Source organism: Ambystoma mexicanum, chromosome 12, assembly GCF_040938575.1.
Source record: "Ambystoma mexicanum isolate Mex_15411 chromosome 12, UKY_AmexF1_1, whole genome shotgun sequence".
Classification (NCBI taxonomy): Eukaryota; Metazoa; Chordata; class Amphibia; order Caudata; family Ambystomatidae; genus Ambystoma; species Ambystoma mexicanum.
Genome location: NC_090936.1, coordinates 282,129,818 through 282,154,217, shown reverse-complemented (window position 1 = coordinate 282,154,217; position 24,400 = coordinate 282,129,818). Strand labels below are relative to the sequence as shown.

The 24,400-nt window shown below is 43.5% G+C and overlaps 1 protein-coding gene across 2 annotated transcripts in view; it reads left to right on the top strand.

Moving 5' to 3' along the window:
* GYS2 (glycogen synthase 2) overlaps positions 1–24,400 on the top strand; it is a 919,141-nt gene that overhangs the window by 632,199 nt on the left and 262,542 nt on the right. For both annotated transcript variants that reach the window (XM_069628441.1, XM_069628442.1), the window contains 2 exons: positions 10,955–11,033; positions 18,993–19,106. In XM_069628441.1, coding sequence (XP_069484542.1) covers positions 10,955–11,033; positions 18,993–19,106 — 193 coding nt within the window. The remainder of the gene's footprint in view (positions 1–10,954; positions 11,034–18,992; positions 19,107–24,400) is intronic.

Genomic DNA, 24,400 nt, shown 5'->3' with positions numbered 1-24,400 from the left:
CAGCTAGGCTGTATGAATGGGGGTTTGCTGCATAAAAGCAGGGTTTTTGGGACTGGTTCTTCAGAAGTCGCCACAGGACCTAAGAAGCCGAAGAGGGAGAAGCCGAGCCGACCTGCCAAGACGACACCACCGGTGAAGCCCTGCAGAATCGTCTCACCACTTTTCCCGACGACAGAGGAGATCTCCCGCCGGAGAGTCTTCTTCCCTTAACTGGTGGGGACAACCAGTTGCTGCCTTCTTTTCGCCGTCCCGAAGCATCTCGTGGCCACCTTGCCTGTGCCAAGCACCCCGGCAACCGGGATACCACTTTTTACCTCAACCGCGAAAGAGGGGTAAAAATCCTTTGTGACCGGAGAACTCCACGGCTGGCCTCATCCCTGGTAGTGCAACGACCTGCAGCCTTCCCCCCGTCGAGATCACCTCTTCCTCGGGACGACGCCGCGACTTGCACCCACTACCAGGAACGACTACCACCGCTGGAGGAATCTTTCCACTTTTAAAGGTACTGTGATCCGCCCGGCCTCCCTTGCCACCGATTGTACGGGGTAGATTTAGCCCTCGGCTCTCGAACCTGGGTAGGTCCGGGACACTCTAACTAAACTTTTTAGAACCATAGTAAAACCGTTTTCTACTCACCTGCAAGACATTGTGTGATCTTGGGCACATTTTCGCCTGGCTCCCTCTAACGCGGGCCCCAAACTAATTCCCCTTGTTCCACTATTGACTGTCTTTGCCAACCTTATGTGAAAAGTGTTTTACCTAACTGCTCTCTTTATTTCTGCCTTTTCCCTCCCTTTTGGTAATACTTGTTGGAGTACCATCTAACGTTAAGCGCTCACCTCTGGTTGGAAATAAGTGGTGTTAACTTAGAATTGTCCAACAAACGATTAGGGATGTACATATGAGTAATAGTAACTGTGTTTGACTTTCTTATCTTTTTCTAATGTGCTAGTGTAATTTTTGAGTGTACCTTTAATAAATAAGTTTATACTTTTACACCTAGCTCTGGTCAGTGTTTGCTTGTGCTATTGTACCTCTGTACCTATTATGTATCCTCTGTATACTGCCTAACTCTTCTTGAGGGAAGTCTGACTGCTCAGCCACAGCTACCACAGTGAATCTGTGCGGTGCAGACTGCTACCAAGTGGGTTTACTGTCAACACCTGTAGTCTTAAATCTTTTGCAGTGGTCCCAGAGGGAACTGCACAGGTTTCTGCCTAACAATGCCCGAGAGCGACATTAGCCGTGGAGGCAATGAAGTTTGGGATACCAGTCTCAAATCCATTCTGGAGTTCATAAAATCCTTTAAACAGGGGGCCATGAACACCCAAGCTATTGCAGATGATTCCATCAGAGAGCTTAGTAGAAGATTTGAAGAAACCCCAAATGGAAACATCATGGGCCATACAAAGGAAAAATCAGCGATGGTGGAAGTCAATAAGTGTGGAGGGCATTTGGAGATGGTGGGTGTGGAGGATGTGTTAGTCAGCGCCCCCAATCCTGTGAGTGTGGAAATAGATGTACATCATTAGGTAGATTTAGAGAACCATAGGGGAAAGCCATTGGTGGGATCCATTACCCATGGGAGGGAAATCAGTGAGTCTGGAGAACACAAGCACAAAGGGTGAGACATAAAATGTGTCACCAGCCTCCATCCCACTGGTTGGGGTAATACTTGGTGTGCCAGGCCTTCCTAGAGGGAGACCTGAATCCACTACCTCCCTAATGAATAAAAGCTTACTTATAAAAGCAGCCATTGAATAAATTCCAATTTAATGGAACCTATCATCAATCTGAGTGAAATCCTGATGGCCAGAAGGGTACAGTGAGTTGGCCCAACAAAAGAAATCTATCAATGGCGACTGTACATTGGTTTCAATTGCCGACCAATCACTTGTCAAATATTTGATTAAGTCCAATCTGTCCAGAGGTCTAAAACCAAATTGTAGTACATTATTTAGTAAAAATCGTTTTGTTGGTTTCCTTCTACCCTAATTCAGGGGCGGGGGGGCAATCCCTGTGTTGATCAACCTGTGTTTGATAGGAGGCACCGTGAGACAACAGTGACCCCTGGGGGGCTATTAACTGCCCTATTTTGCATCAAAGGACTAGACTGTCTGCCAGTCATCAAGCCAGGAAAATGAGTAGGGTGCTAGCCACAGAAGCAGTAACTGTGGTGACTGTGGTCTAAAATCGTGTAGAGGAGGTGCCAAGCTCGATTCGCACTCCAACCGCCCATTTTGAAGTACCAGGAATGTTCACACCGAAATATCTGACGTATGATGAGCAAATAAACCAGCAGAGAGCTGCAGTTGGGCCCTGTCCAGTACCTATCAGAATAACAGCACCTATTGAAGTACTGACACCTAAGAAAACCTGGACAGTAAGGTAACCATTGAGAAAACCATTTGGACAAGTGTGACAGAATGACGATCGTCAGAATGTAATACCCGAAGAAACTAAGAAGATACTGAAGGAAGATGAATGATGATGTCATAACAACCCGGCCTGACTCACATATAGAAGATATAATGACCTGAGAATGATGACAAACAAGACGAAACAGCATGGACAAATGACATCCTAAGCCTAAGGTGAACCAATTGATGTCAAGGTGTCAGAAACTTATGCCATAAGCACGATGAAGATATTCAGTCAGTTTAAACGTGTACATATGCAAAGTAACTGCAAGAAGCACATAAATCGTGAGGCTTGCTTATGCTTAGTAGTAAGATAGATTGCAGCAAGCGCCACCTATACAAATCTACCTCAAAATGAGCACTTTACGTAAGTATACTTCCACTATGCACAAGAGCAGAATCAACCAAAGGTTACTAAAGGTCTCAAGAGGCGGGTTTCGCAGCAAACAAATTGAGAATTAAAGACAGAGAGAAACTCAGACAAAGGTAATCATGCCAAGAAGCCAAGGTCATATCGTCTGAAATAGGCCAACAGTGGATACAATTAAAGAGAAGAAGAACAGAGTATCCTGTTCAGAAAGGTCAAAATAAGCCACAGATGGCAGATGACTGGCAGAATTAAATCGAATGTACGAAAATGCCTGAAGAAAAGGCTGATTTCACGGTGTCATAATCACATGACCAGACAAGCAAGAAGGGATGAAACTTTCACACCTACGCATGGACCTTTGCCATGCCTAGACGCCTTAACTTTCCCAGACCAAGAAGCAGACTCGAGGCCAACCACAAAGAAATAATTGACACATGACCACTGAGGTGATGATTGATTGTAACAATGATTGCAGGGAAACTGGGGGGGTGGGGGAGGGACAGACCAACTCCCTGCACCTGGCAGCCTATTCTGCACACTGCTAAGCGCAAGTGGAAAAGTATGAGTAGGGTTGATGCCAACCCAATCATAGTGGACCATGTAATCTAGGGTCCTATAGTTAGTAGAACCAATGAGGTGTCGTACTTTTAGTGACGTTAACAGTGGCCATTTTGAAGGCAGGGCTTAGTTGCCCCACCTGACATTGTTTATCCAATCCCCTCTCCCCGTTACCATATACAGATATAGTGCCTATATTAAAGTTACCTTCCTAGAACCAATCAAGTTGCATGCTAAATTTTAAAGAGTTACACGTCAGTGATGATGAGTTTTTGGAATAAATTTTATGTTTTTTTCTGAAATTAATTGGAGTTAAAGCGAGAAGGAAGACCAAGCGATTGCTGATATTTATTGAACTCCCTGTTTTTTGGACATGTCATTAAACAGACTCCCTTTGCCAAACTATTGAGTTGCCATTATTGGTTTGGTGCAAGAGTACAAATCTGCATCCCCATCCATCTCAAGGGTGCGGCTACTCATCTTAAAGTGCTGTTTGGAAACCCCTAGTCCTATGGGCCAGCTGGGGTCCCTACTGCACAATCGTTGTGAATTATTTTCCACTATTGGGGAAATTGATTGACCAGTTGTCCCTCTGCCTTTAAACATCACAGGTCCAGAAAGTAGGGGGAATCTTCTTGAGTTGGAAGAGGAGGACATTCTATTACAGCACTTGGCCCAGCCTTCTGCCACACGATTCCTCTCATGGAACATTGCAGGGGTTAAGGGGAAATTTGCAAATCCTGATTTATTGCATTTTTTAAATCTATATGAGATGATCCTTTTGCAGGAAATATCTCCTTAATGGTTTGGTGTCCTATGGGGTAGCGGCTAACACAAATAGTAGAGGCTGATGCTTTGGTGGCCTGGTAGTGCTGATCAAGACCTCCCTTAATTGTAGGGTGGAGGAAATTAGGACTGATATGGATTACCTACAAATGATGCAGTTATCCTGGCGTAATGGGGGAGGTCACTGGCAGTCCTAAAATTCTATAACAGCCCACACAAGGGTGAGGCAAATAGGCTGCAAAAATCTCAAAATCTTTATCGAATAACAATTGGTATTGAGAGCAGATAGTATCACTTTATTCCTTTTGGGGGAGATTTTAACCTTAAAATGGATGCAGACTCTTAAAATTCCTGAAGCACAGATGCAGGGCACTTGACTTTGCGACAAAAGTCTCCAATTTGTTGTTTGGCTCATAGAATGGGGTATGCGTGCAGTCAGTAGCCATGTCCTTCCTGATATCCCTGGCCTTCCCACATTTCGTAACCATCAGGTATCATCCACTATTGATTATTTTTGCCTTTCAGTGGAAATGTTGGATAGGATCCTGGATTTTGAAGTACAGTGGATCCCAGTAGCGATCATCATTCGATTAGTCTTAAACTGCAGGGGATTGCGGGGAAAGAAAGGAAGGTTCCCAATAATAATTTCCCAAATTTGGTAGAAGTTAAGATAATGCAGCATAGGAAAATTAATTGGGTCATAATTGTGGATTCAAATTTACATCTCAAAGTTCTGGCAGAACCACTTCCTTGTTTTTTGTCTATTTTAGGCAATCCCAGTAATACCCCCCATGTGCAGTCCAGTTTTGCAGAATTGATGGGGACCTTCTCCAAAGAGCAAGGTTTTGTGCAGCCTTGGAAAAGAGGAAAATTGAGCGATATGAGGAAGCATCGTGGGCTTGCTGGAGGCTGTTTCATCCCAGGATTCAAAACGATTTTCGGAATTTGTGAACGGGGAGTGGCCTGCATGACCATAAATAGGACAAAGGGAACGTATGTAGATGGACAGTTAAGGGTGGAGTACTTTTCCGGTCTGTTTAATGGCACATATTTTTCCCAGCCGGGATTGTACTCCAGTTCTTCCCTGCATTTTATACCCAAGGAGGTACTTTCAGTCATTAATAAGCGTGCGTGCAATAGCACCCCAGACCCGAACGCTATCCCAGTGGACCGCTTTCACAATCAGGTCAAACTCTGGGCACCATTGTTAACCGTGGCATACAATGCGTTTTTGAAGTCTTGCAAATATCTAACTTCCTGGTTGTCAGCTTCTGTTTGTCCTATTTTTAAAACGGAGGACTCGGCCAGCCCACTGTCCTATCGACCCATCTCCCTGCTTGATACTGCCTTCAAAGTTTTGGGGAGAGTGTTGTTAGGGCATATTGAATTATGGCTTTCTGAACTTTCCATTGATTCAGACATTCAGCTTGATTATAGACAAGGGCTTTCACCATGGAACAGGTTGTGAATTTATACATACTGGTCACAAATTTGTTTTTTATAATGGTGAGGCCATATATCTCGCATTCATGGACCTGAGCACGGATTTCGACAAAGTTAATAGGTCAAAGCTATGGGCTGTGTTTGGGTCCATGAAGTGCCCAGAGGAGATCTTGCCTGTGTTGTTGGAGTTACGCAGCGGAAATAGACCAAGTGTGCGTAGTGGGCTATATGGGCAATGTACGGTTTGCTTTGAAGTTGGTTTGAGGGTCTCTCAGTGCTGTGCTTTGGCCACGGTCCTTTTCACCCTATATATTCCCTATATATTACTGGTCTACATGAAGCCCTGGTGGATTCCTAGATAGATTTGCTGAGGTTGGGTGCTAGGGTTTTTCCAACTTTTGCTAACTCTGATGACACAGTTATGATCACTAGAACCTCAGTGGCACTTGAGAAATTCATCAATACCTACACTGTGTTTATGAATAATTTGGAACTGAAAATGAATACCTCGAAATCTGCTGTGATGATGCAGTCAAGGAATTTGACTTTTTGGGATTTGCTTTTCAGAGGCAGTAATGAAAATGGTCTAATAACTGGGTGGGCTTCCCCGTTTTATGGCCTGTGTCATGGCCAATTTTGAATGTTCATGGCACTTAGACTAAGGTCATTGGCCTTTATGGATCCTCTCTTTGGGGTTGTTTGAAAAGGTCTGATTTACAGATACATGAAAATAAATTCCCTAAGAGTCTTTTGGGACTGCCGGGGTCCACTCCCAGTTATGCTGTGCATCAGGAGCTTCCCGGAAAACCAGTGGGTGCTGGAACTGATCCTTTTCTGGTCGTGTCTCTGGTCAAATCAGAAGACAAGTCTTACACCGTTTATTATTCAGTCCTCTGAGGCCGCAGACAATTGGCAGAAAATGCATTGGCTCTCTTTTATAAGTCATTTTTAAATTGAAAACAATGTCTCTGCACATTTCCCCCCGAGCACGCTACTGCCAGGTGTGCATTTACGACATTATAAAAACATGTTTAGAGCAGCAGTTAATGAGAAAACAGAACGTAATGAATTATCTATTGTTAGATAAAATTTCACTTACTGCTATTTTATCTCTATATTTCTGGAATGCCCAACTTTTTGCTATTGTTTCAACCTCCTGTCCTGACTTTCTGCCAGTGAAGCACAACCTTCAGCTGCACTTCACTGGGCTTTTGCTCATGGTTATGGGGAAACTGACTTGTCTTTTAGGCAGTCAGTACTGAGAAACTTTGTTTCTCTTAGCCATATGACTTTGGTGCCACTTTTGGCAACTGTATTTCAGTCTGAAAAGTTCATTAATGAACCGTGCACTGATGGTCATGCGTTTCTGGGCACTAGACATCCCTTAAAGAGGTTTTAGTAACTGGACAATGTGCCTAGGAATAGACTGGTGGCAGCAGAAGCTTTTTCATGTGTTTTTACAATTCTTTACCGAGCCTTACTGCATTTGGCACATGACTGTGACTAGTGTCCATCAGGGTTATGCAACAAGGTATTTTGTCTTCTCCTTTGGCCATTTTATCCATTGGCCTTCCTACTGGTCTTTTTTACCTGGGGGTTCCTTGTTTGGGAATTCATTCACCCGCGAAAGTCAGTTCTTTTTGTGGGATTATGCATGTCACGTGTGTGGGTACCCAGGAAGTGGGCTGGGATTTTCTGGTCCCAATGAACACAACTGGTGCCAGGATGTCTGATGTGCACAAGAACATGAGAACCACAGTGGTCCCTGGTTGGACCACTGCTGACATGCATGAGTGGGGCAGATCTCCTCATTGGACAGCTGGGTGCGAGCACTAGGATATGAGGAGGAGACCTGAGTGCAGTCCTGCAGATCACTCATACGTCCAAATCAACCTACACACAGAGCCAAGTATCCAGAGAAGAGAAGCGTCCTTGTGTGACAGTGGCAGTCATTGCTGGTGACTTTTCCACCTTCTTCAAGTGTCCTGAGACCAGCTGCATCAGTACTTTCTCTGTCCTGCATTTGTGGCAAGAGATCCAGCTTCATTTGTAAACTGAACCAGCATCTGCACCCGCCTGTGCACTTTGAAGCTAAACCAAGGAGGGGATTTTTATACTCCAGGCAACCATCTCCAAGCCTGCCAAGTTTGGATCCGAAGTGAGCTAAGGGCGGTCAGTAATCATACCACTTACCGGTGGCCCCTAGTTCATCCAACCCATTTTTACGCACAAAGGATCTCTTTTGGTCCTTGCCTTCGCTTGGGTAGCTCTTGCTTCCTAAAGCCATCTGAAAGTTGGGGACTGCTTTGTTCTCCACAGCAGATCCTCTTTTGACTCTCAGAACTGAATTTCCTCACTTCAGAATCCTCTTGCTAACTTTTCCTTTGAATTGAAAATTCTCCTTTGTGAGCTTTACACATCACCAAGCGCTTTTATGCACAAACTTGACACTGATCACAAGGCTCCAATCTTCGTAGGGCTGGACTTTTTAAGTTAAGGATATTCATCTCTGGAGTTGGCCAATGTATTGAAGTTTATCTGCTTTTCCTCCTGACCGGTTTTGTCGGGAAACCACACTTTACTGCATTGACCGAAAAGTGATTGTACAAATATTTTACATAGTGTGTGTTTAATTAGTGATATTTTTTTTTTTTCGATTGGACAAAAATGCTGTGAAATTTTACGCTCATCTTCTTGTAAAAATCACTTCGGTGATTACATACTCGTATAAATAAAAAAAGAAAAAATTCAAAAAATTTGTGATATTACTGTGTTCTCCATTATTCACTTGTGTTTGTTCTGGGCCTAATAAATTGTGTATTTTTGATATACGTCTAAGGGTCAGTCTTGTCGTCCGACTGTGTGTGCTCATCAAAGACCTCAGATCATTTCCACTCCTCCGACAACTTAGCCTTGACTGCTCTCCAAGCTACCTTGAATTGTCCTGGCTAAATTTTGCAGAAGTGCTCCCTGTTTCACTAACAAAGTTGGCCTCCAAAACATTTGTTCACCAGAGCAGAGTTTAGAAAAACATTGTAACATCTATTCCATCGAAGAGAGCCACAGTAGCTATCAGTTGGGTGAGTTTTATTCAGCCATATCTCCTTCTGAGCTCGAAAAAGGGAGACAGTTGGCTGATCACCCGTGGCTGGTTTAACAGTCTATTGTTGAGGGGCAACACTGCGAGCTGGAAGGGCTTTTCAGATTTAGAGAGCTGCCTAGCGTGTGTAGATGTTGTAGAAGATTTGTACCATTTTATTTTGTTATATCCTGCTTACATGGACATTAGAAAGGCCACTATTTTTCCTGTTTTTAGACATTTTAAATTGAGAAAACACTTATATGCACTTTCCTTCCTTTTATCCGCTGATTCTCAATATGTTTCCTGGGCATTCTTATCCTTTTTGGAAATAGCTGTATCTCACAAAGGGTGTCATGGCTTCTCTGGGAATTGTATTTTTAGTATTCTGCTTAATTGCACGAGAATGATTCTTCTAGTAATGTGTTTTACAGTGGTATTTTTTGTTATGGGCAATTGTGGAAAATTGTAATTGTTATAAATTTGTATTGTTGTGGTGTATAATGGATGTTTTCATCCGAATAAACTTATTGAATTAATAAATCAATGAAAATATAAGGAAACTATAGGAAGCAATTGTCATGAAAAAGAAAACTATAAAAAAAGAAGATTACAGAATCTACAAGACAAATTTGCAAATGTGTTTGGAAAATTACGGCTGTGCCATCATCAGGGCCTTTAGAAGGGCTGATGAAGTAAAGCATCATTTTCAAGAATACAATGATATAGGATAGTATTAAAATAGGGCTTTAACCATCTCAACAATGCATTCGTTTATAATCAAGTCGAGAACTGCAAAAGCACTGGCTGCATCAGATTGAGCATTTAAGCAACAGCCTAAAGACAAACAGGGGAGGAACAGACATCTACAGACCTAGTAACAGTGTTAAATCATGCACAACAGATCTAGAGTACCCCTGTACTTTTTACAGTCAGAACAAAAACAGAAATAGGAAACGTGTGCCAGCAGATAATCTAAAAGTGGAGACTAGTGTCCCATCTGTAGGATATTATATCAGTCTGTGCAGACTTTTAACCAGCTTATAACAGATGATATTACATGAGAACATTTTACCGCTGACACTTCTCGGAGATGTGTGGGCTTGAAACGCCCTGGAAGTGGTGTTTATAAAGAACAGGATCATGTGAGCAATCACATGATTCACACTGCCTTGGCAGCCAAAAGGGTGGGGCCAACTGGGGGACCCAACAGGGGGACCCAACAGTGAGGATAGGACTGAGGCAGGGTGGGTGCATAGAGTGAAAAGCGCTGTTGCAGGGACCAGGTGAGCTGGAAACAGCTGGGATCCTGCTTAGGCAAGTCTCAGCCAAAGAATGCCAGAGTATAGTCATTTCAATTATTTTCTGGTAGAACATTCCCTTTCCAAGATAGAAAATCTGTTACAATCCTCTGGTACTCTTTCTAAATGCCCTTATGAGAAAGAGGGAGGGGACGAATAGCACCAATGAGTGTTTGTGGCCACTATGCACTGTATAAAATAAAGAGGATTTTGCACAGCACTTATCATTAAAGTGTTAGTAACCATGAACCATGGATACTTTGTCGGACAGCTTCAGAATTTGAATGCAAGGATAAAATGGCTATGAACTCTGTCACTCCATTGAGGTCTGACGGCCAAATGAGCCAGAATATTTGAATCGGGGCTCTGAGGGGAATCTGGCTCACAGACATTCTTTTAGAAACGTGAAGAAAGAAGATCCGAATATATCCCCTTTGTTATTACACAACTTGTTAGCCAGCAAATAGGGTGTCACAAGATGTATTGATTTAAATCTTATTTAAAAAGGGCCAACTTTTAAAACATTTTGGACTCACAAGTCTGTCATATGCCCTTAACATGTGATTTCATTTAGCAGCTTAGGTGTGACTTATACCTTTGTAAATGTATTGCTTTATTCTTGTTCATATCAGTCATATTGTGTTTATTTTGGAAAATGTCCATAAAACATTACAGAAGACAAAGAAGAACGAATTGAAAAAACATGTGCCGCAGCCGTTCGGGTAAAACAGGTATACAAAGAGGTTGAAAGCATAAATTCACAGCAGTAAAACAAAATATGAATCAAGGGGAGACTCATGCTTGCTACGTCTATTCCATGCAAGAAAACACATCATATCAAAAACACATACTTCTGCAGAAGCAATTTTAGACGGGTTCATGTCATTACAATTCTTTCACTGTAATGGTTGCTCACCACAGGGAAGCACCTGAGGTGATGTGCTCACCAATCCAGCAATCCTTTCTTGTGCACCTTATACAATGTATTTTTCCACAGAGGAGAAATTCCAGATTGGAACAAGATTCTTGATCGCGACGACCTCTCAACAATGAAAAGAGCTATTTTCTCAACCCAGGTAAGAGTATAAAAAAGGCTGATCTCTTCGTTCTTCCTAAGTCGATTGTTACATAAAAGCACTACCAATGCTCCGATGAGGAGAAAGTGTATTTGGATCGAAATTTTGAATTGTATCTTTATTTGTGTTTGCCTATTTATTTGTGTTTGCCTCTTTGAATAAAGGTTATCACCGTTTTCTTGTATTCATACAACAATAACAATATATATTTTCTTTTTAATTTATTTTAATTTTATTTGGAATTTGGTTAACAATTTAAACCTGTTACCAATGATTACACGTACAAAATCAATTCTTCACCAAAAAAAGAAACAAAGTTGTGGTTAAGGAGAGTTAAGGAGAGTAATAAAAGAAGAAAAAAACTCAAGGGCAGAGGCAACAATTACAATTCATCTTTATTTATAACAGTTACAATTAATATAATAAATTGAAATATGTGTCTAAAATAGCTGAATAGGGTTTAGAGAATTCAATTTGACTGAAAGTGAAACAAATGATATTTGTGGGAATATTTGCCATAATTGCCAAATTTTCAGCAGTGGAGAATGTTAAAATATATATTTTCATACATCTTTTTACTGATTGTAAAGGCAACATGCATAGTTCTCAAAATTTCGATTGATTGATGTTTCAACACAGCACTCCTCAATGATAGTCATTGCATACAATGGAAGCAATATAAAAACAAATCAAATTGATACTAGAGGTCATTTTAGCCAGATTCATCATTAAGAAACAGATAGGTCTCAGCTGGTCTGCATCTGCAGTGAATTTGCTAAATACTGTCTGAATCAATATGTCTAGTCTTTATGCCGAGATATTGGATTATAAGCATATCTGAAAAAGTGTTCTTGCTCATTACAGTCATTATGCCATAAAATCATTGCTGCGGGTGGGTGGAAGACGAGAGCTTTTCACCCACGTTTTTACAAATAACAATTTACCAATGAAATAAGCCATACCTAGAAATCCTGTCTGTCTCATAACATGCATTCATTGCAATGGGCACATCATTATGGATTCTACCCCAAAAGGAGCTTATCAGGGAGCATGTTCAAGCAATATTTAAACATTTGGATTGAGTTGAGTAGTATATGGGACCAACTCCTTCATAATCTTCATTGAAAAAAGCCAGCATTGCAGGAGTGTGATAATACTACTGTAGGTATTTAAACAGAAAGAGTCTATGTGAGGTGCAAAGAGAAACTCACTCGACATGACGAGTAGCAGATTTCCATTGTTAAACTGGAAGAATATACCCCACGCTTTCCAGCAATGTCTAGCAAGAGTTGATGCTGCATGTATTGAGCTGGCTATTTTAAATGGGTCAGAAAGGGGTTTAGCACATGCCTCCAAGAGCTGAATGTATTTAAAGTTTATACTGTTATTGGGGCTCTAGGAAAGGTCGATTGGGACTGCTGCATAGAGCCTTGCAATCTAATTTATATTATATATTACAGACTGCACGGGTGCTTCATGTCTAACGCTGCTATGTCGTGGTGTCACTAATGCCGTCAGTAACATGGCTTCTTGGTGCCTAATCCAGGCTGTCCATATAGGTGTCTCTGTTCACGATCATGGGCTCCTCTCCCACACATGAAGAGATTTGTACTGCATTTCGTCTGTATGGCTGGCTGAGAGTGTACCTCTCGGTGTACTTACCAATACTTACCAATCATTTGTGTATTTGGGATTTGTACGAAATATGATGGGTGGCTGCAGGCATTTCTGGCTTTTCGTCTTGTTTGAATTTACCGGGGTGGGGTGTGGGGTGGTCTCGGGACCCCGACTCCCTCTTCAACATCCTCTCCTTCTTCAGTTAACAAACTGGCCATGACCACGGATGTTGACTCCACTGGGTTTTGTTTCATTCTTTAAGGGGATTAATATGGTACACCTGTACCTTCATTTGTGGATCTGGTTAGGAGACCTGGGAGTTCCAGGGTCTGGTCTGTACTAAGATTTCATATGGGCAGTACCACCGGGACAACATTTTATTTTCTGATGTAGGGAGTAGGACAAGGACGTTTTGCCCTATTGAGAAACCAGAAGGAGTTGTCTTCCTGTCGTAATAGCCCTTCTGTATTGCTTGAGCTTTGGCCGTATTGGTGTTTACTGTGTTTCTGACAAACGCCATGAAATCCTTGATCTGTTGTGCAGTCGAACATAACAGCCGAATGGCTTCCTCCCTCTCATCCCATATTTTTCTGAGCATGTATAAGAGATTTCTCAGGTCTCTTCTGTCTAAAAGTTCAAATGGTGAAAACCCAATAGAACTCTTTGGGGCTTTTCTTATAGCAAACAGTGCCCAAGGCACCATCATATCCCAATTCGTCTTGCCTGCCTCAACTAGTTTTCTCAGGATCCTTTTCAAGGTTTGTTAAATCGCTCAATGACTGACATCCTAAGAGACTTACTTTGGAGTACATCTTTCACCTCAGCCATAACCATGCTCATAAAGCTCGTATTTGGTCGGTCAGGATCTCTTTGGGAAATCCAACCCTTGATAAGAAAGAGAGTAGGTACTTCAAAATGTGTTGAGTGGTATTATTCCATATAGGAAAAGCCTCATGATAACGTGTGGCATTATCTAAAATGACACATTTTCCGAACTTAGAAGTCTCTATTGACCTATGATGTCCATGCCCATTCTTGAAAAGGGAACCTCTATGATAGGTAAGGGTTGCAAGGGAACTCGAGGAGGTTTTTGGGGATCAGTTTTCTGGCACAGTGGGCAAGCTGTGACATAGATTTTAATGTCAGAAATGATGTTTGGCCAAATGAACCTGTTAATCATTTGAACTTGGGTTTTTCTCATTCCTAGATGTCCAATGGTAAAATGGGCATGTGAAATCTGAAGTACCACCCTCTGATGACTCTTGGGTACGACGAGATCAAGTCACACCCTCGCTAGTAGTGTCACCCCTATAAAGAAATCCATGCTTCATTTAAAAATAAAAACAGAGCCTCCTTTCCACTTCCCTCCTCTTCAGGTATCACCTTGAGGAAGGATTCAGACAAGATGGTTTTTTCTTTGAGCAAAAGCCAGGTCTGGCATGATATCTACTTCTTAGTAGCCACTTTGGGGATCAGGCACCCTGGTACTGGTGGATTCAAAAGAGCTGCATCCCCAAACCCATTTGTACCTCAATCTGTTTCATCTTGGTTTTAGACTTCCTTTAGGTTGTTGAATATGGCTGGTTCCAGAATACCTCAGCCCACCTTGTCTTCTATCTTAATACGGTAAGAGTGCTTTGCACTGTTTTGTAACAAGATTTTAACATCCCCCTATAATCAGAATCCACTCCACCAGCTAAAACATCAAACCCATACCTCCATGCTAATCCAGATTTAGATATTAGGCGGATGTATGAGCCCTCTAGTGGAGTTACCATTAAGCCAGTTGAAATTGTTTGTCTCTCCCCAGGTTTTATGGTTAATTCATTAACACTACAAAGGTTGAAGCCAATGGATTTCTAGGTAACGACAGATGGGCCAGAGGCATGAGCTGAGAATTTTGTAAACTGTAGAGGAGGAGCCAAGTGCCTCTACCAGAAGTGCTGCCCCCATTTTGCCTATATGTTGCAAACCAGAAGTTGCGACATGCGCAATGCAAGTGATGGTACCTATACCGCAAAGAGTCCTTGAAACAAGGTATCCATTGAGAAAACCCTATATGATATATCCCCGAAGAGATGACGGTCTCCTGAGGGAAGTTCCAGAAGAAATGTGAAGATGAATAAAAGACTGGTGACGTCACATGAAGCAGAAATGACACACTCAGAAGAGATGCCAATGAAGATAGATGGCAAAGTAAAGAATTTAGCAACATTTCATCAGCAAAATGAAGATTGCACATGCGGAGAGCATTGAAGAAAATGCAAAGCCGTTTTTATAATTGTACAGATGCAGTAACGCAAGTAGACTTAAGTAATCATAAGGCTGGCTATACGTAGTGAATAGACTGCAGGCGGTTGTGCCAATATATATTTGTGTATATAGAATCTGGATGTTCCACGATGCATTTTAGAAAACTAGGACCCCATGAACAGAAGGGCTGAAAGTGTGGCGTAGTTGAAGGAAATAGCTGCTTGGCAAAGGAAGATTCGAGAAGGCTTGTCTGGCCCAGGTTCAAGGGTTGGGGCATCCAAGAAACTGGTTATCTATTCGAGGAGATACAATGAACGTGAGAAGCAAGACTGGCTCCTGTTGAGGTGTAATGGAAAAACACTAGAAGTGTTAACTGCGAAGAAGGAGCTCAAAACATCGTCTCCTGTCACAGAGTCAGATGAAAATAGACTTTGGGCAAGCTTTGGGCAAGCTACACCGAGATCAGAAGATAAGGCCATGCTCACACTCCCTTTAATTCTCAGGCGCAGTGATCCTTTGCAAGGCCGGGTTCAAAGGACTCATTGAATGGCAGACAAGCAGGAGTGATGATGGATGATGGGCTAATTGGGTGGGTAGGCATGGTCAAGTCCAACCCTCCAGCACCTATGGTACCAGCCTGCGTGCTGCTAGCGAGTGGAATATTCCAGAAGGGTACAGGCGTGCCAACCAATTGCAGAGGGACACGTAGCAAAGAGCCCTATAGTTTGAAAGCAAATGAAACGTGTATCTTTGTGACATAGAAGATGACTTGCACTAGGGGTAGGCATAGCAGTCCACCTGACCTTAGACCCCATAGAAAGCATACCTAGATGTTCCCCCTAAGCCTATCACAATCTCACATAGGTTTTAGCTTATTTTTCCATGTAGTATGACGTCACGTATGACAGATTTTTGTTATAAATATATGTTTTTTCATATGAATCGTTGAGACTTATGCTGTGGGTTGTCCCTTGATGCCCGTTGTACTCCCTGTTTTAGACAATTGCAATTAAAAACAGTTGTGTTTTGCCACCTTCCTGATTCGGTCTGATTATTGGTGCAAGAGTAAGATCTGCATCCCCATCCATCCATAGAGCGCCTCCTCCCTTAAAGGGCCTACAGGTTCTAAACCTTAGGGTCCCCTGACTTGTATCAATCAGATCTGATCCCATTTCTGACACCATATGGGAGGGTCTAGGTGTAAGACACGGACACAATGGTGGCATGTTGATTGGCAAAGACTTTTTATTCTAAAGTAAAATGGGGGAGGTAGAGACAGCCCTAACTAGCCATTTTTCTAATAGGGGTGACCTTGTCTTAACAAAACTAACTAATTAAGCGGTCTGTGTCCGAATGTCCAAAGTAAAGTTTGCCGTCCTATGTTCAAAACCTACTCTGTCCCTTACAAGCTAGACTAAGAAAAATGTACAAGGGGAAAGTGTCTCTTGACTGCCATCCTGCAGCCCGATCTTGTCAGCCATACACAAGTTCCAAATGGTGTAGAAAATCAAGCAAAAGTTCCACAGGACTCAAGGGTTGTCTCCCTTTCCCCAGAGTCTTTCCAGCACATGCAAACAAGTAAAGGTTCCACAAAGATGCCAGTGGTTGGCTACCTTTCTTCAGGATCTTTCCACAGTATCTTTTTGCCTGGTTAAACTACCTTGTGTGGAGGGGACTCACAATCCTTCGTTAGAACCCCTGCTTTGGTTTACTCTCCTACCAAGGTGGATACTCTTCTTTTGCACCCACAGCCTTGGTTTACTCTCCTGCCAAGGTCTTGTGGTGTTTCCGTGCACATGGAATCTTTGTATTTAGGCTTTGAGGTATTTGCTCCTTATGTGGCTCCTGGACCCCCTTCACTTGATTATGTTTCCATCTCGCTTCTTCTCTTGACCACAACCGTGGTTTACTCTCCATCCAGGGTCTGTGATACTCTGTTATGCTCGCAACATGTCTGTTCCCTTTTGTGATGCTTAGGGGCTTGTTCACCCAGTATGGGTCTGAGAACCCCTTCAGTTGTATCTTTTCTCAGTTCTCTTTCTCTGTCCCCCATAGCCTTGGTTTACTCTTCTGCCAAGGTCTGGGGATGTTGGGGTTTAAATAGGCAAAGCTTACCTTTTCCCTAATTTGCTGTTTGTTTCAAAAATGGATCCCTGGCCCTCTTCATGTGGTTCTCATATCTTTTGCCCCTCACCTTCTGCTCCATTTTGGTATCCCCAAACTTGGGATCAGCCACCTTGTTACCTGTAGGATCTATGTTGCCCTCCTGAGTTGCTTGCGGTCTCCAAGGGCTTTCAGCGGTTTCCTGGTCTTTCTGGCATCCTAACCAGGCCTCTCAATGCTGCTTTCACTACTCAGTTTCTTTCTCCCTACACTCTTGTGGCTCTGCTCCACAACCAGTGACTTGCCTCTGGTTCGGTCTACTTCTTGGTTGGCGAGCATTCTCCAAATGTGGTTCTCTGTGGGATGCGATGTTCTCCTCTACCAGGCCGGCCTTCGCATACCTGCAGCCTCTCCTGGTCTGTGCCAGATCCAGAACAAAGGCGCCATTCTCCTGCTCCCTCTTTGCCTTTCAATGAGGCTGGGTCAATTGGGTTCTGGCAAAAGCTAGAACATATGCTGTCACTCGTGTTGGTGATCACCATTGCTTGCATCCTCTTCCTCATCCCAGAAGTTGGTAAGGGGTTGTGTTGAATTAACACATCTGAGTTTCAGATAATTTAGAGAAGGATTGGTTTAGAGGGAAGGTGGAGGAAGAAAATGGTAATGTGCTTTCCCAAGTTGCTCACCACTCTCAATGGAGCTCTCCCTCCGCATGAGACTCTCCTGCTGAGCACCACCCCAAAGGGGAATATCGGGTAGCTGCCTCAACACCCTGGTCTCATGGAAAGCTGCTCCCACATCTAAAGTAGTGACAACCTCTTGGGATTCGTCCCAGGAAACATGGTTCAAGAGCTTCCTACTTCACATACCCTCTCATAACAGGCAAGGGACGCAGATGGAAAAATATCTAAATATATTAAGCCCAAGTCAGTTTACCCTTTAACCAATAGTTCATTGTGTGTAATTTGAAAGCAATTTATGTTATCTTTAAAAAAAATAGAAGAATAGCATCAATGCTAACAAAGCCATTTGTGCAATCTCCAACACGCCCACACTTCTGTGTCAATATCAGAAGTCTAGTCTTTGGCACATTCTAATGAAGCACTGAGGAGAAAGCGAGGATGGTAGATAGCTTCCTCCAACTGCAAGTTAAGTGGGGCTTTGGAGGTGGCAATAAACTAACAACCCAACCTTACTTGTGCAATTAAATGGTACATTTCAAGATCTGGAACTCCCAAATGAAGTGGGTGCAAATGTTAGCACTTTGATTGTGATTAAAAAATACCCTCATACGTGCACTGGCTATGCCATTTAGGCCCATTCTGCAACTGTAGCTTGGAGAAGGTCCAGCACAGATTGCACACATACAGTTAGAATTGCACAATTGCTCTTTTTAAATCAGGTTAGATAAACATTGCATCTTTTTTCACATTTTTGAATTATTGTCATAGGGGAACTGGAAAGATGACTCAATATTGATAGCAGTCTAAGAAGGACCAGCAGGCCCATTTACTCTGGACATTTCCAAACCCGTAGCACTATATACTTGGTCTTCTCCAGTTACCTCTTTGCTCTTACAATCCATTAACGCCCCTCTGTCTATCCCAAGCAGTTTTGAATTGTAGTGTTGATTTTGGCCGCACCACTCCTGAAGAACTGGTTATTGCAGGAGTTTGCATTGAAGACTGTCTATGAATCCTCAATGTTCATTTGCCCTATCCCCACGAAGAAATAGATAGCTCTGTTGTGATACATAGTAAGTATAATTGTACACATCAAACAGCAAGAGCCATATTTCACTAATACTGAAGTGTTAGGCAGTGAACCTATGACAGGATTCATACCTTTCAGAGTCTGTTTGTTATTGCATGCTGCCGATATGTTGTTTGACACTCTGCACTTGAGATCTTGTTGTCACCACGGTGTAAATGGACTGTTGTGTTATTTTTTTCTAACTAATCAATTTCACACCTTGCATTCGTGCAGCGCCAATCTTTACCACCTGTGACAACCCACAACATGATTGACGATTCCACAGATCCAATCCTCAATACTATCCGGCGGATAGGACTCTTCAATAACCGCACAGACCGGGTCAAGGTAAAGTCTACATAGCTGAAGGTCTTGAATCAATGAAGATGTTTGCATAGTGCTGCATGCAAGCTTGCAGATTATCCAAGCACTGACCAATGCCACCTAATGTAATAATTACCTCTAGACCTAGTTGTTTTCTCTAAAGTCAGACAGATATTTTTAGTGGATATGTTTATTAACCCACGCTGTAGTGTGGATTTTTGAATAATAAGACTCAACCATACTGTCCTAAAATGTTGCCCAAAAAAAGATATATTTTTCAATATGGGCTCTTAAGACTACACAATAACTGATGTCACTAACATGCCTACTGTAAGCACCGTTTCTAATCAAACGCCTCTCACCACTACCTGCACAGGCAGATGTGCGTGCAGCAATTCATGCTTACTTGCAGAATGCAAAGGCAAATCACTGCAAAGCAGGACGTTGAGGCGACTCGGAAATGGGCGTTACATCCTAAGCAGTCTATTCAAAGAAAAGCAACCCAGAGTGCGAGACAGCCAGCAGGGGAAAAGAAAAGAAAAAGGTTCCCTTCTCTGCCTCCCTGGAATAGTGCTCTGGGTGCAAAGTAAGGGAACGATGGTGGATTTCCCCAAAAAGTAGGGGAACGTTGTACTCTAGAAATATATTTGATTTAAATTATATATTCTCAATTAGGGTGATATCACCAATGTTACATCCCCTACTGACATAGTCGCACTCCACAATTCTTGGTAAATAAAACGGGCACTTTTGGAAAACTCTGATTTATTTAAATAAAATTGAAGTCAAATCCAGACAAAGGTGTATGGCAGGGGAGTAACCTCAATGTTGCTCCATCACAAACAGCAGGTGTACAAAAAACCTGAAACCTGCCTGTGTGTCTCACTACTTCACACACAAGCACTCATTTCCATAATCAATTCTTCATATATTAAACTCCAAATAATACTAGATATCATTTATTTCTTACATTTGTATAGCACGTGCAAGCCCTTTGGGCATCAGGCCACTGGAGAAAACCAGTCACATGAGGCCCTTGAGCCAGGGCAGAGGCATACATATTGTAACATACATATTGTAACGTTCAGTAGTTGGGGAACATGAGGTGGAAGCATACATACTGTAACGTTCAGTAGCTGAGGAACATGAGGTGGAAGCATACATACTGTAACGTTCAGTAGATGGGGAACATGAGGTGGAAGCATACATACTGTAACGTTCAGTAGTTGGGGAACATAAGGTGGAAGCATACATACTGTAACGTTCAGTAGCTGAGGAACATGAGGTGGAAGCATACATACTGTAACGTTCAGTAGATGGGGAACATGAGGTGGAAGCATACATACTGTAACGTTCAGTAGTTGGGGAACATGAGGTGGAAGCATACATACGGTAACGTTCAGTAGATGGGGAACATGAGGTGGAAGCATACGTACTGTAACGTTCAGTAGATGGGGAACATGAGGTGGAAGCATACATACTGTAACGTTCAGTAGTTGGGGAACATGAGGTGGAAGCATACATACTGTAACGTTCAGTAGCTGAGGAACATGAGGTGGAAGCATGCATACTGTAACGTTCAGTAGATGGGGAACATGAGGTGGAAGCATACATACTGTAACGTTCAGTAGTTGGGGAACATGAGGTGAAAGCATACATACGGTAACGTTCAGTAGATGGGGAACATGAGGTGGAAGCATACGTACTGTAACGTTCAGTAGATGGGGAACATGAGGTGGAAGCATACGTACTGTAACGTTCAGTAGTTGGGGAACATGAGGTGGAAGCATACGTACTGTAACGTTCAGTAGATGGGGAACATGAGGTGGAAGCATACGTACTGTAACGTTCAGTAGTTGGGGAACATGAGGTGGAAGCATACGTACTGTAACGTTCAGTAGATGGGGAACATGAGGTGGAAGCATACGTACTGTAACGTTCAGTAGTTGGGGAACATGAGGTGGAAGCATACGTACTGTAACGTTCAGTAGTTGGGGAACATGAGGTGGAAGCATACATACTGTAACGTTCAGTAGCTGGGGAACATGAGGTGGAAGCATACATACTGTAACGTTCAGTAGCTGGGGAACATGAGGTGGAAGCATACATACTGTAACGTTCAGTAGCTGAGGAACATGAGGTGGAAGCATACATACTGTAACGTTCAGTAGATGGGGAACATGAGGTGGAAGCATACATACTGTAACGTTCAGTAGTTGGGGAACATGAGGTGGAAGCATACATACTGTAACGTTCAGTAGATGGGGAACATGAGGTGGAAGCATACATACTGTAACGTTCAGTAGTTGGGGAACATGAGGTGGAAGCATACATACTGTAACGTTCAGTAGATGGGGAACATGAGGTGGAAGCATACATACTGTAACGTTCAGTAGTTGGGGAACATGAGGTGGAAGCATACATACTGTAACGTTCAGTAGATGGGGAACATGAGGTGGAAGCATACATACTGTAACGTTCAGTAGTTGGGGAACATGAGGTGGAAGCATACATACTGTAACGTTCAGTAGATGGGGAACATGAGGTGGAAGCATACATACTGTAACGTTCAGTAGTTGGGCAACATGAGGTGGAAGCATACATACTGTAACGTTCAGTAGATGGGGAACATGAGGTGGAAGCATACATACTGTAACGTTCAGTAGTTGGGGAACATGAGGTGGAAGCATACATACTGTAACGTTCAGTAGATGGGGAACATGAGGTGGAAGCATACATACTGTAACGTTCAGTAGTTGGGGAACATGAGGTGGAAGCATACATACTGTAACGTTCAGTAGATGGGGAACATGAGGTGGAAGCATACATACTGTAACATTCAGTAGATGGGGAACATGAGGTGGAAGCATACATACACACTGTAACATTCAGTAGTTGGGTCACATGAATGATCCGGTGGGAATTTCAATAAACAGTTCAGGTTGGGTAAGTTAGTCAAACAGCAAAGTTTTAAGGGCTCCACGGAAGGTCCAGTACGATTCCTCCACTCTTAGTGCATGTCGGAGCTCTTTCCATTGCTTGGCGGCAATTACTGAGAAGCTAGAGCCACCTGATTTTGCACGCGTGAACCTGGGCTGGATCAGCCTGTGGGTGTAAGGGCTTCTGCTGGGTCTGGTCGAGTGAGTTTTGAAGATTCTTTAAACCAGATAAAGCGGGGCAGATTTGGAGATACGCCTTTATGTGATTGTGAGAATCTTAAACGTGATCCTTTCTTTGACGGGAGTCCTAAGAGCCACTCTACAGGCAGTAAAGATGTGTTCCCACTTGGGAATGTTTAAGGCGGAGTGTAGGGCATTATTTTGGATAGTCTGGAGTTTCTTGAAGTTTTGGACCGAAGTGCCAGCAAATTGTACATTGCAACAATCACACCTGGCACCCACAACTGCATGGGCAATCGTCAGGCAACTGTCACTAGAGAGGAAAGATCTAGCCAAGTTTAGAAGTTTTGTTGAGTGGGCCGCCGATGAAGATATAGCATTTACTTGCCTAGTGAGTGAGAATGTAGCATCGAGATAGACTCAAAGGTCCTCATTACGAGCATGGAGGTAATGAAAATAGGAAGGTGGAATGGTATTACCGGCATCATTAACGGATCCAGGCCATTACGACCCGACAACCCGCCAATACCGCCACTGCCCGTACCGTGCCCCTTCATACCGGCATGCGCGCATATACGTGCCCCTTCGCGGCAGAAATACCGGGATGCCTCTAATAGGAGGACATTACAAGTTACGCGGGCATGCACTTACCGGCATCCCGAAGGTGATAATTAGGGCCTGCACAACGGCAGCAATACAGGCATCGCGGACCACACGTAAATAGCAACCTGCAGTGTAGGCAACTGCCATAGGTGCACACAATCACCATAGGTGGAGTCAATGGAGCATGTCCCAGTACAAAAGGAGTACACCCACACACCACACCCCTTCCCACACCAAAATGATACCACTAGCTGTTGCAATCATGGGGCTGGAGGACATGCCTTTACTGCTACAACTACAGCAACAACAGCAACAACAACAACTACAGCTACAACAACAGGCAGCACAGAGGAGATGCAGGAGGAGAAGGAGGGTGAGACAGGCCCAGCACGTTCCACCAGTGCAGCCAGTGGTACCACATAGGCAGCCACCAATCCCTTGCACCAGACCCAGTCCATTCAATCTAGCCCCTGAGCAGATCCACACCCTGTACCGGTTGGACCGGGACACCATCACCACCATAGTGGACATGATACATGACGACATTGTCAGCCTCATAGAAATATGCACTGCCATCCCCCACTCTAAAGGGGGTGTCTGTGCTCCACTTCCTGGCCACAGGCACCTACCAGCACACAATGGGCAAGCTGCATAGCATATCACAACCACTCTTTTCATGCATGCTGACCCAAGTGCTGGATGCCCCCATGAAGCCCGCTAGCACCCACATATACCTACCATGGACTGCCCAGGAGCTTGCCGACACTAAAGTAGGCTTCCATGCACTGGCAGGCATGCCCAATTGCGTCGGTGCCCTCGACTGCACCCATGTTGAATTGGTTGTCCCTCATGCAATAGAGGCGGTGTACCACAATCGCAAGCAATACCACTCCATCAATGTGCAGATGGTATGTGACTCCTGCAAGATCATCACATATTGTTGCACCCGATATCCTGGATCTACACATGATGCCATGGTGCAGCGTTACTCCACGCTACCCCGTCACATGGAGCGACATGCTGGATGACATGCATACTCCACCTGGGAGGGATTGGGGGGGATGCATGCTCCACCTGGGAGGGATTGGGGGGATGCATACTCCACCTGGGAGGGATTGGGGGGGATGCATACTCCACCTGGGGGGCATTGGGCGGTGAGAGGACCATGCACCCAGAGCCAAACACTGCTGACCTGAACATCCCAACCCGAACATGACACATCAATGCCATACATAAGACCAATGCCGTACATCAATGACAATAAACAACCTCTTAATCCCCAATGAACACCCCATATCCCTCAATAAACAACCCCTTAATCCCCAATGAACACCCCATACCACCAATGAACACCCCCTTAATCCCCAATGAACACCCCATACCCCCAATAAACAATCCCTTAATCCCCAATGAACACACCATACCCCCAATAAACAATCCCTTAATCCCCTCTATACCACCTACACCACCTCCCCCCTCACCCAATGTCATCCCACACTATTTGAGGGTTTTTTTAGTGTACAGGGTCAGCATTTTGGTCTGCCTTGCACACCACCTTGTCATCCGCACAGGGCTGGAGGGGGTGGAGGATGCAGG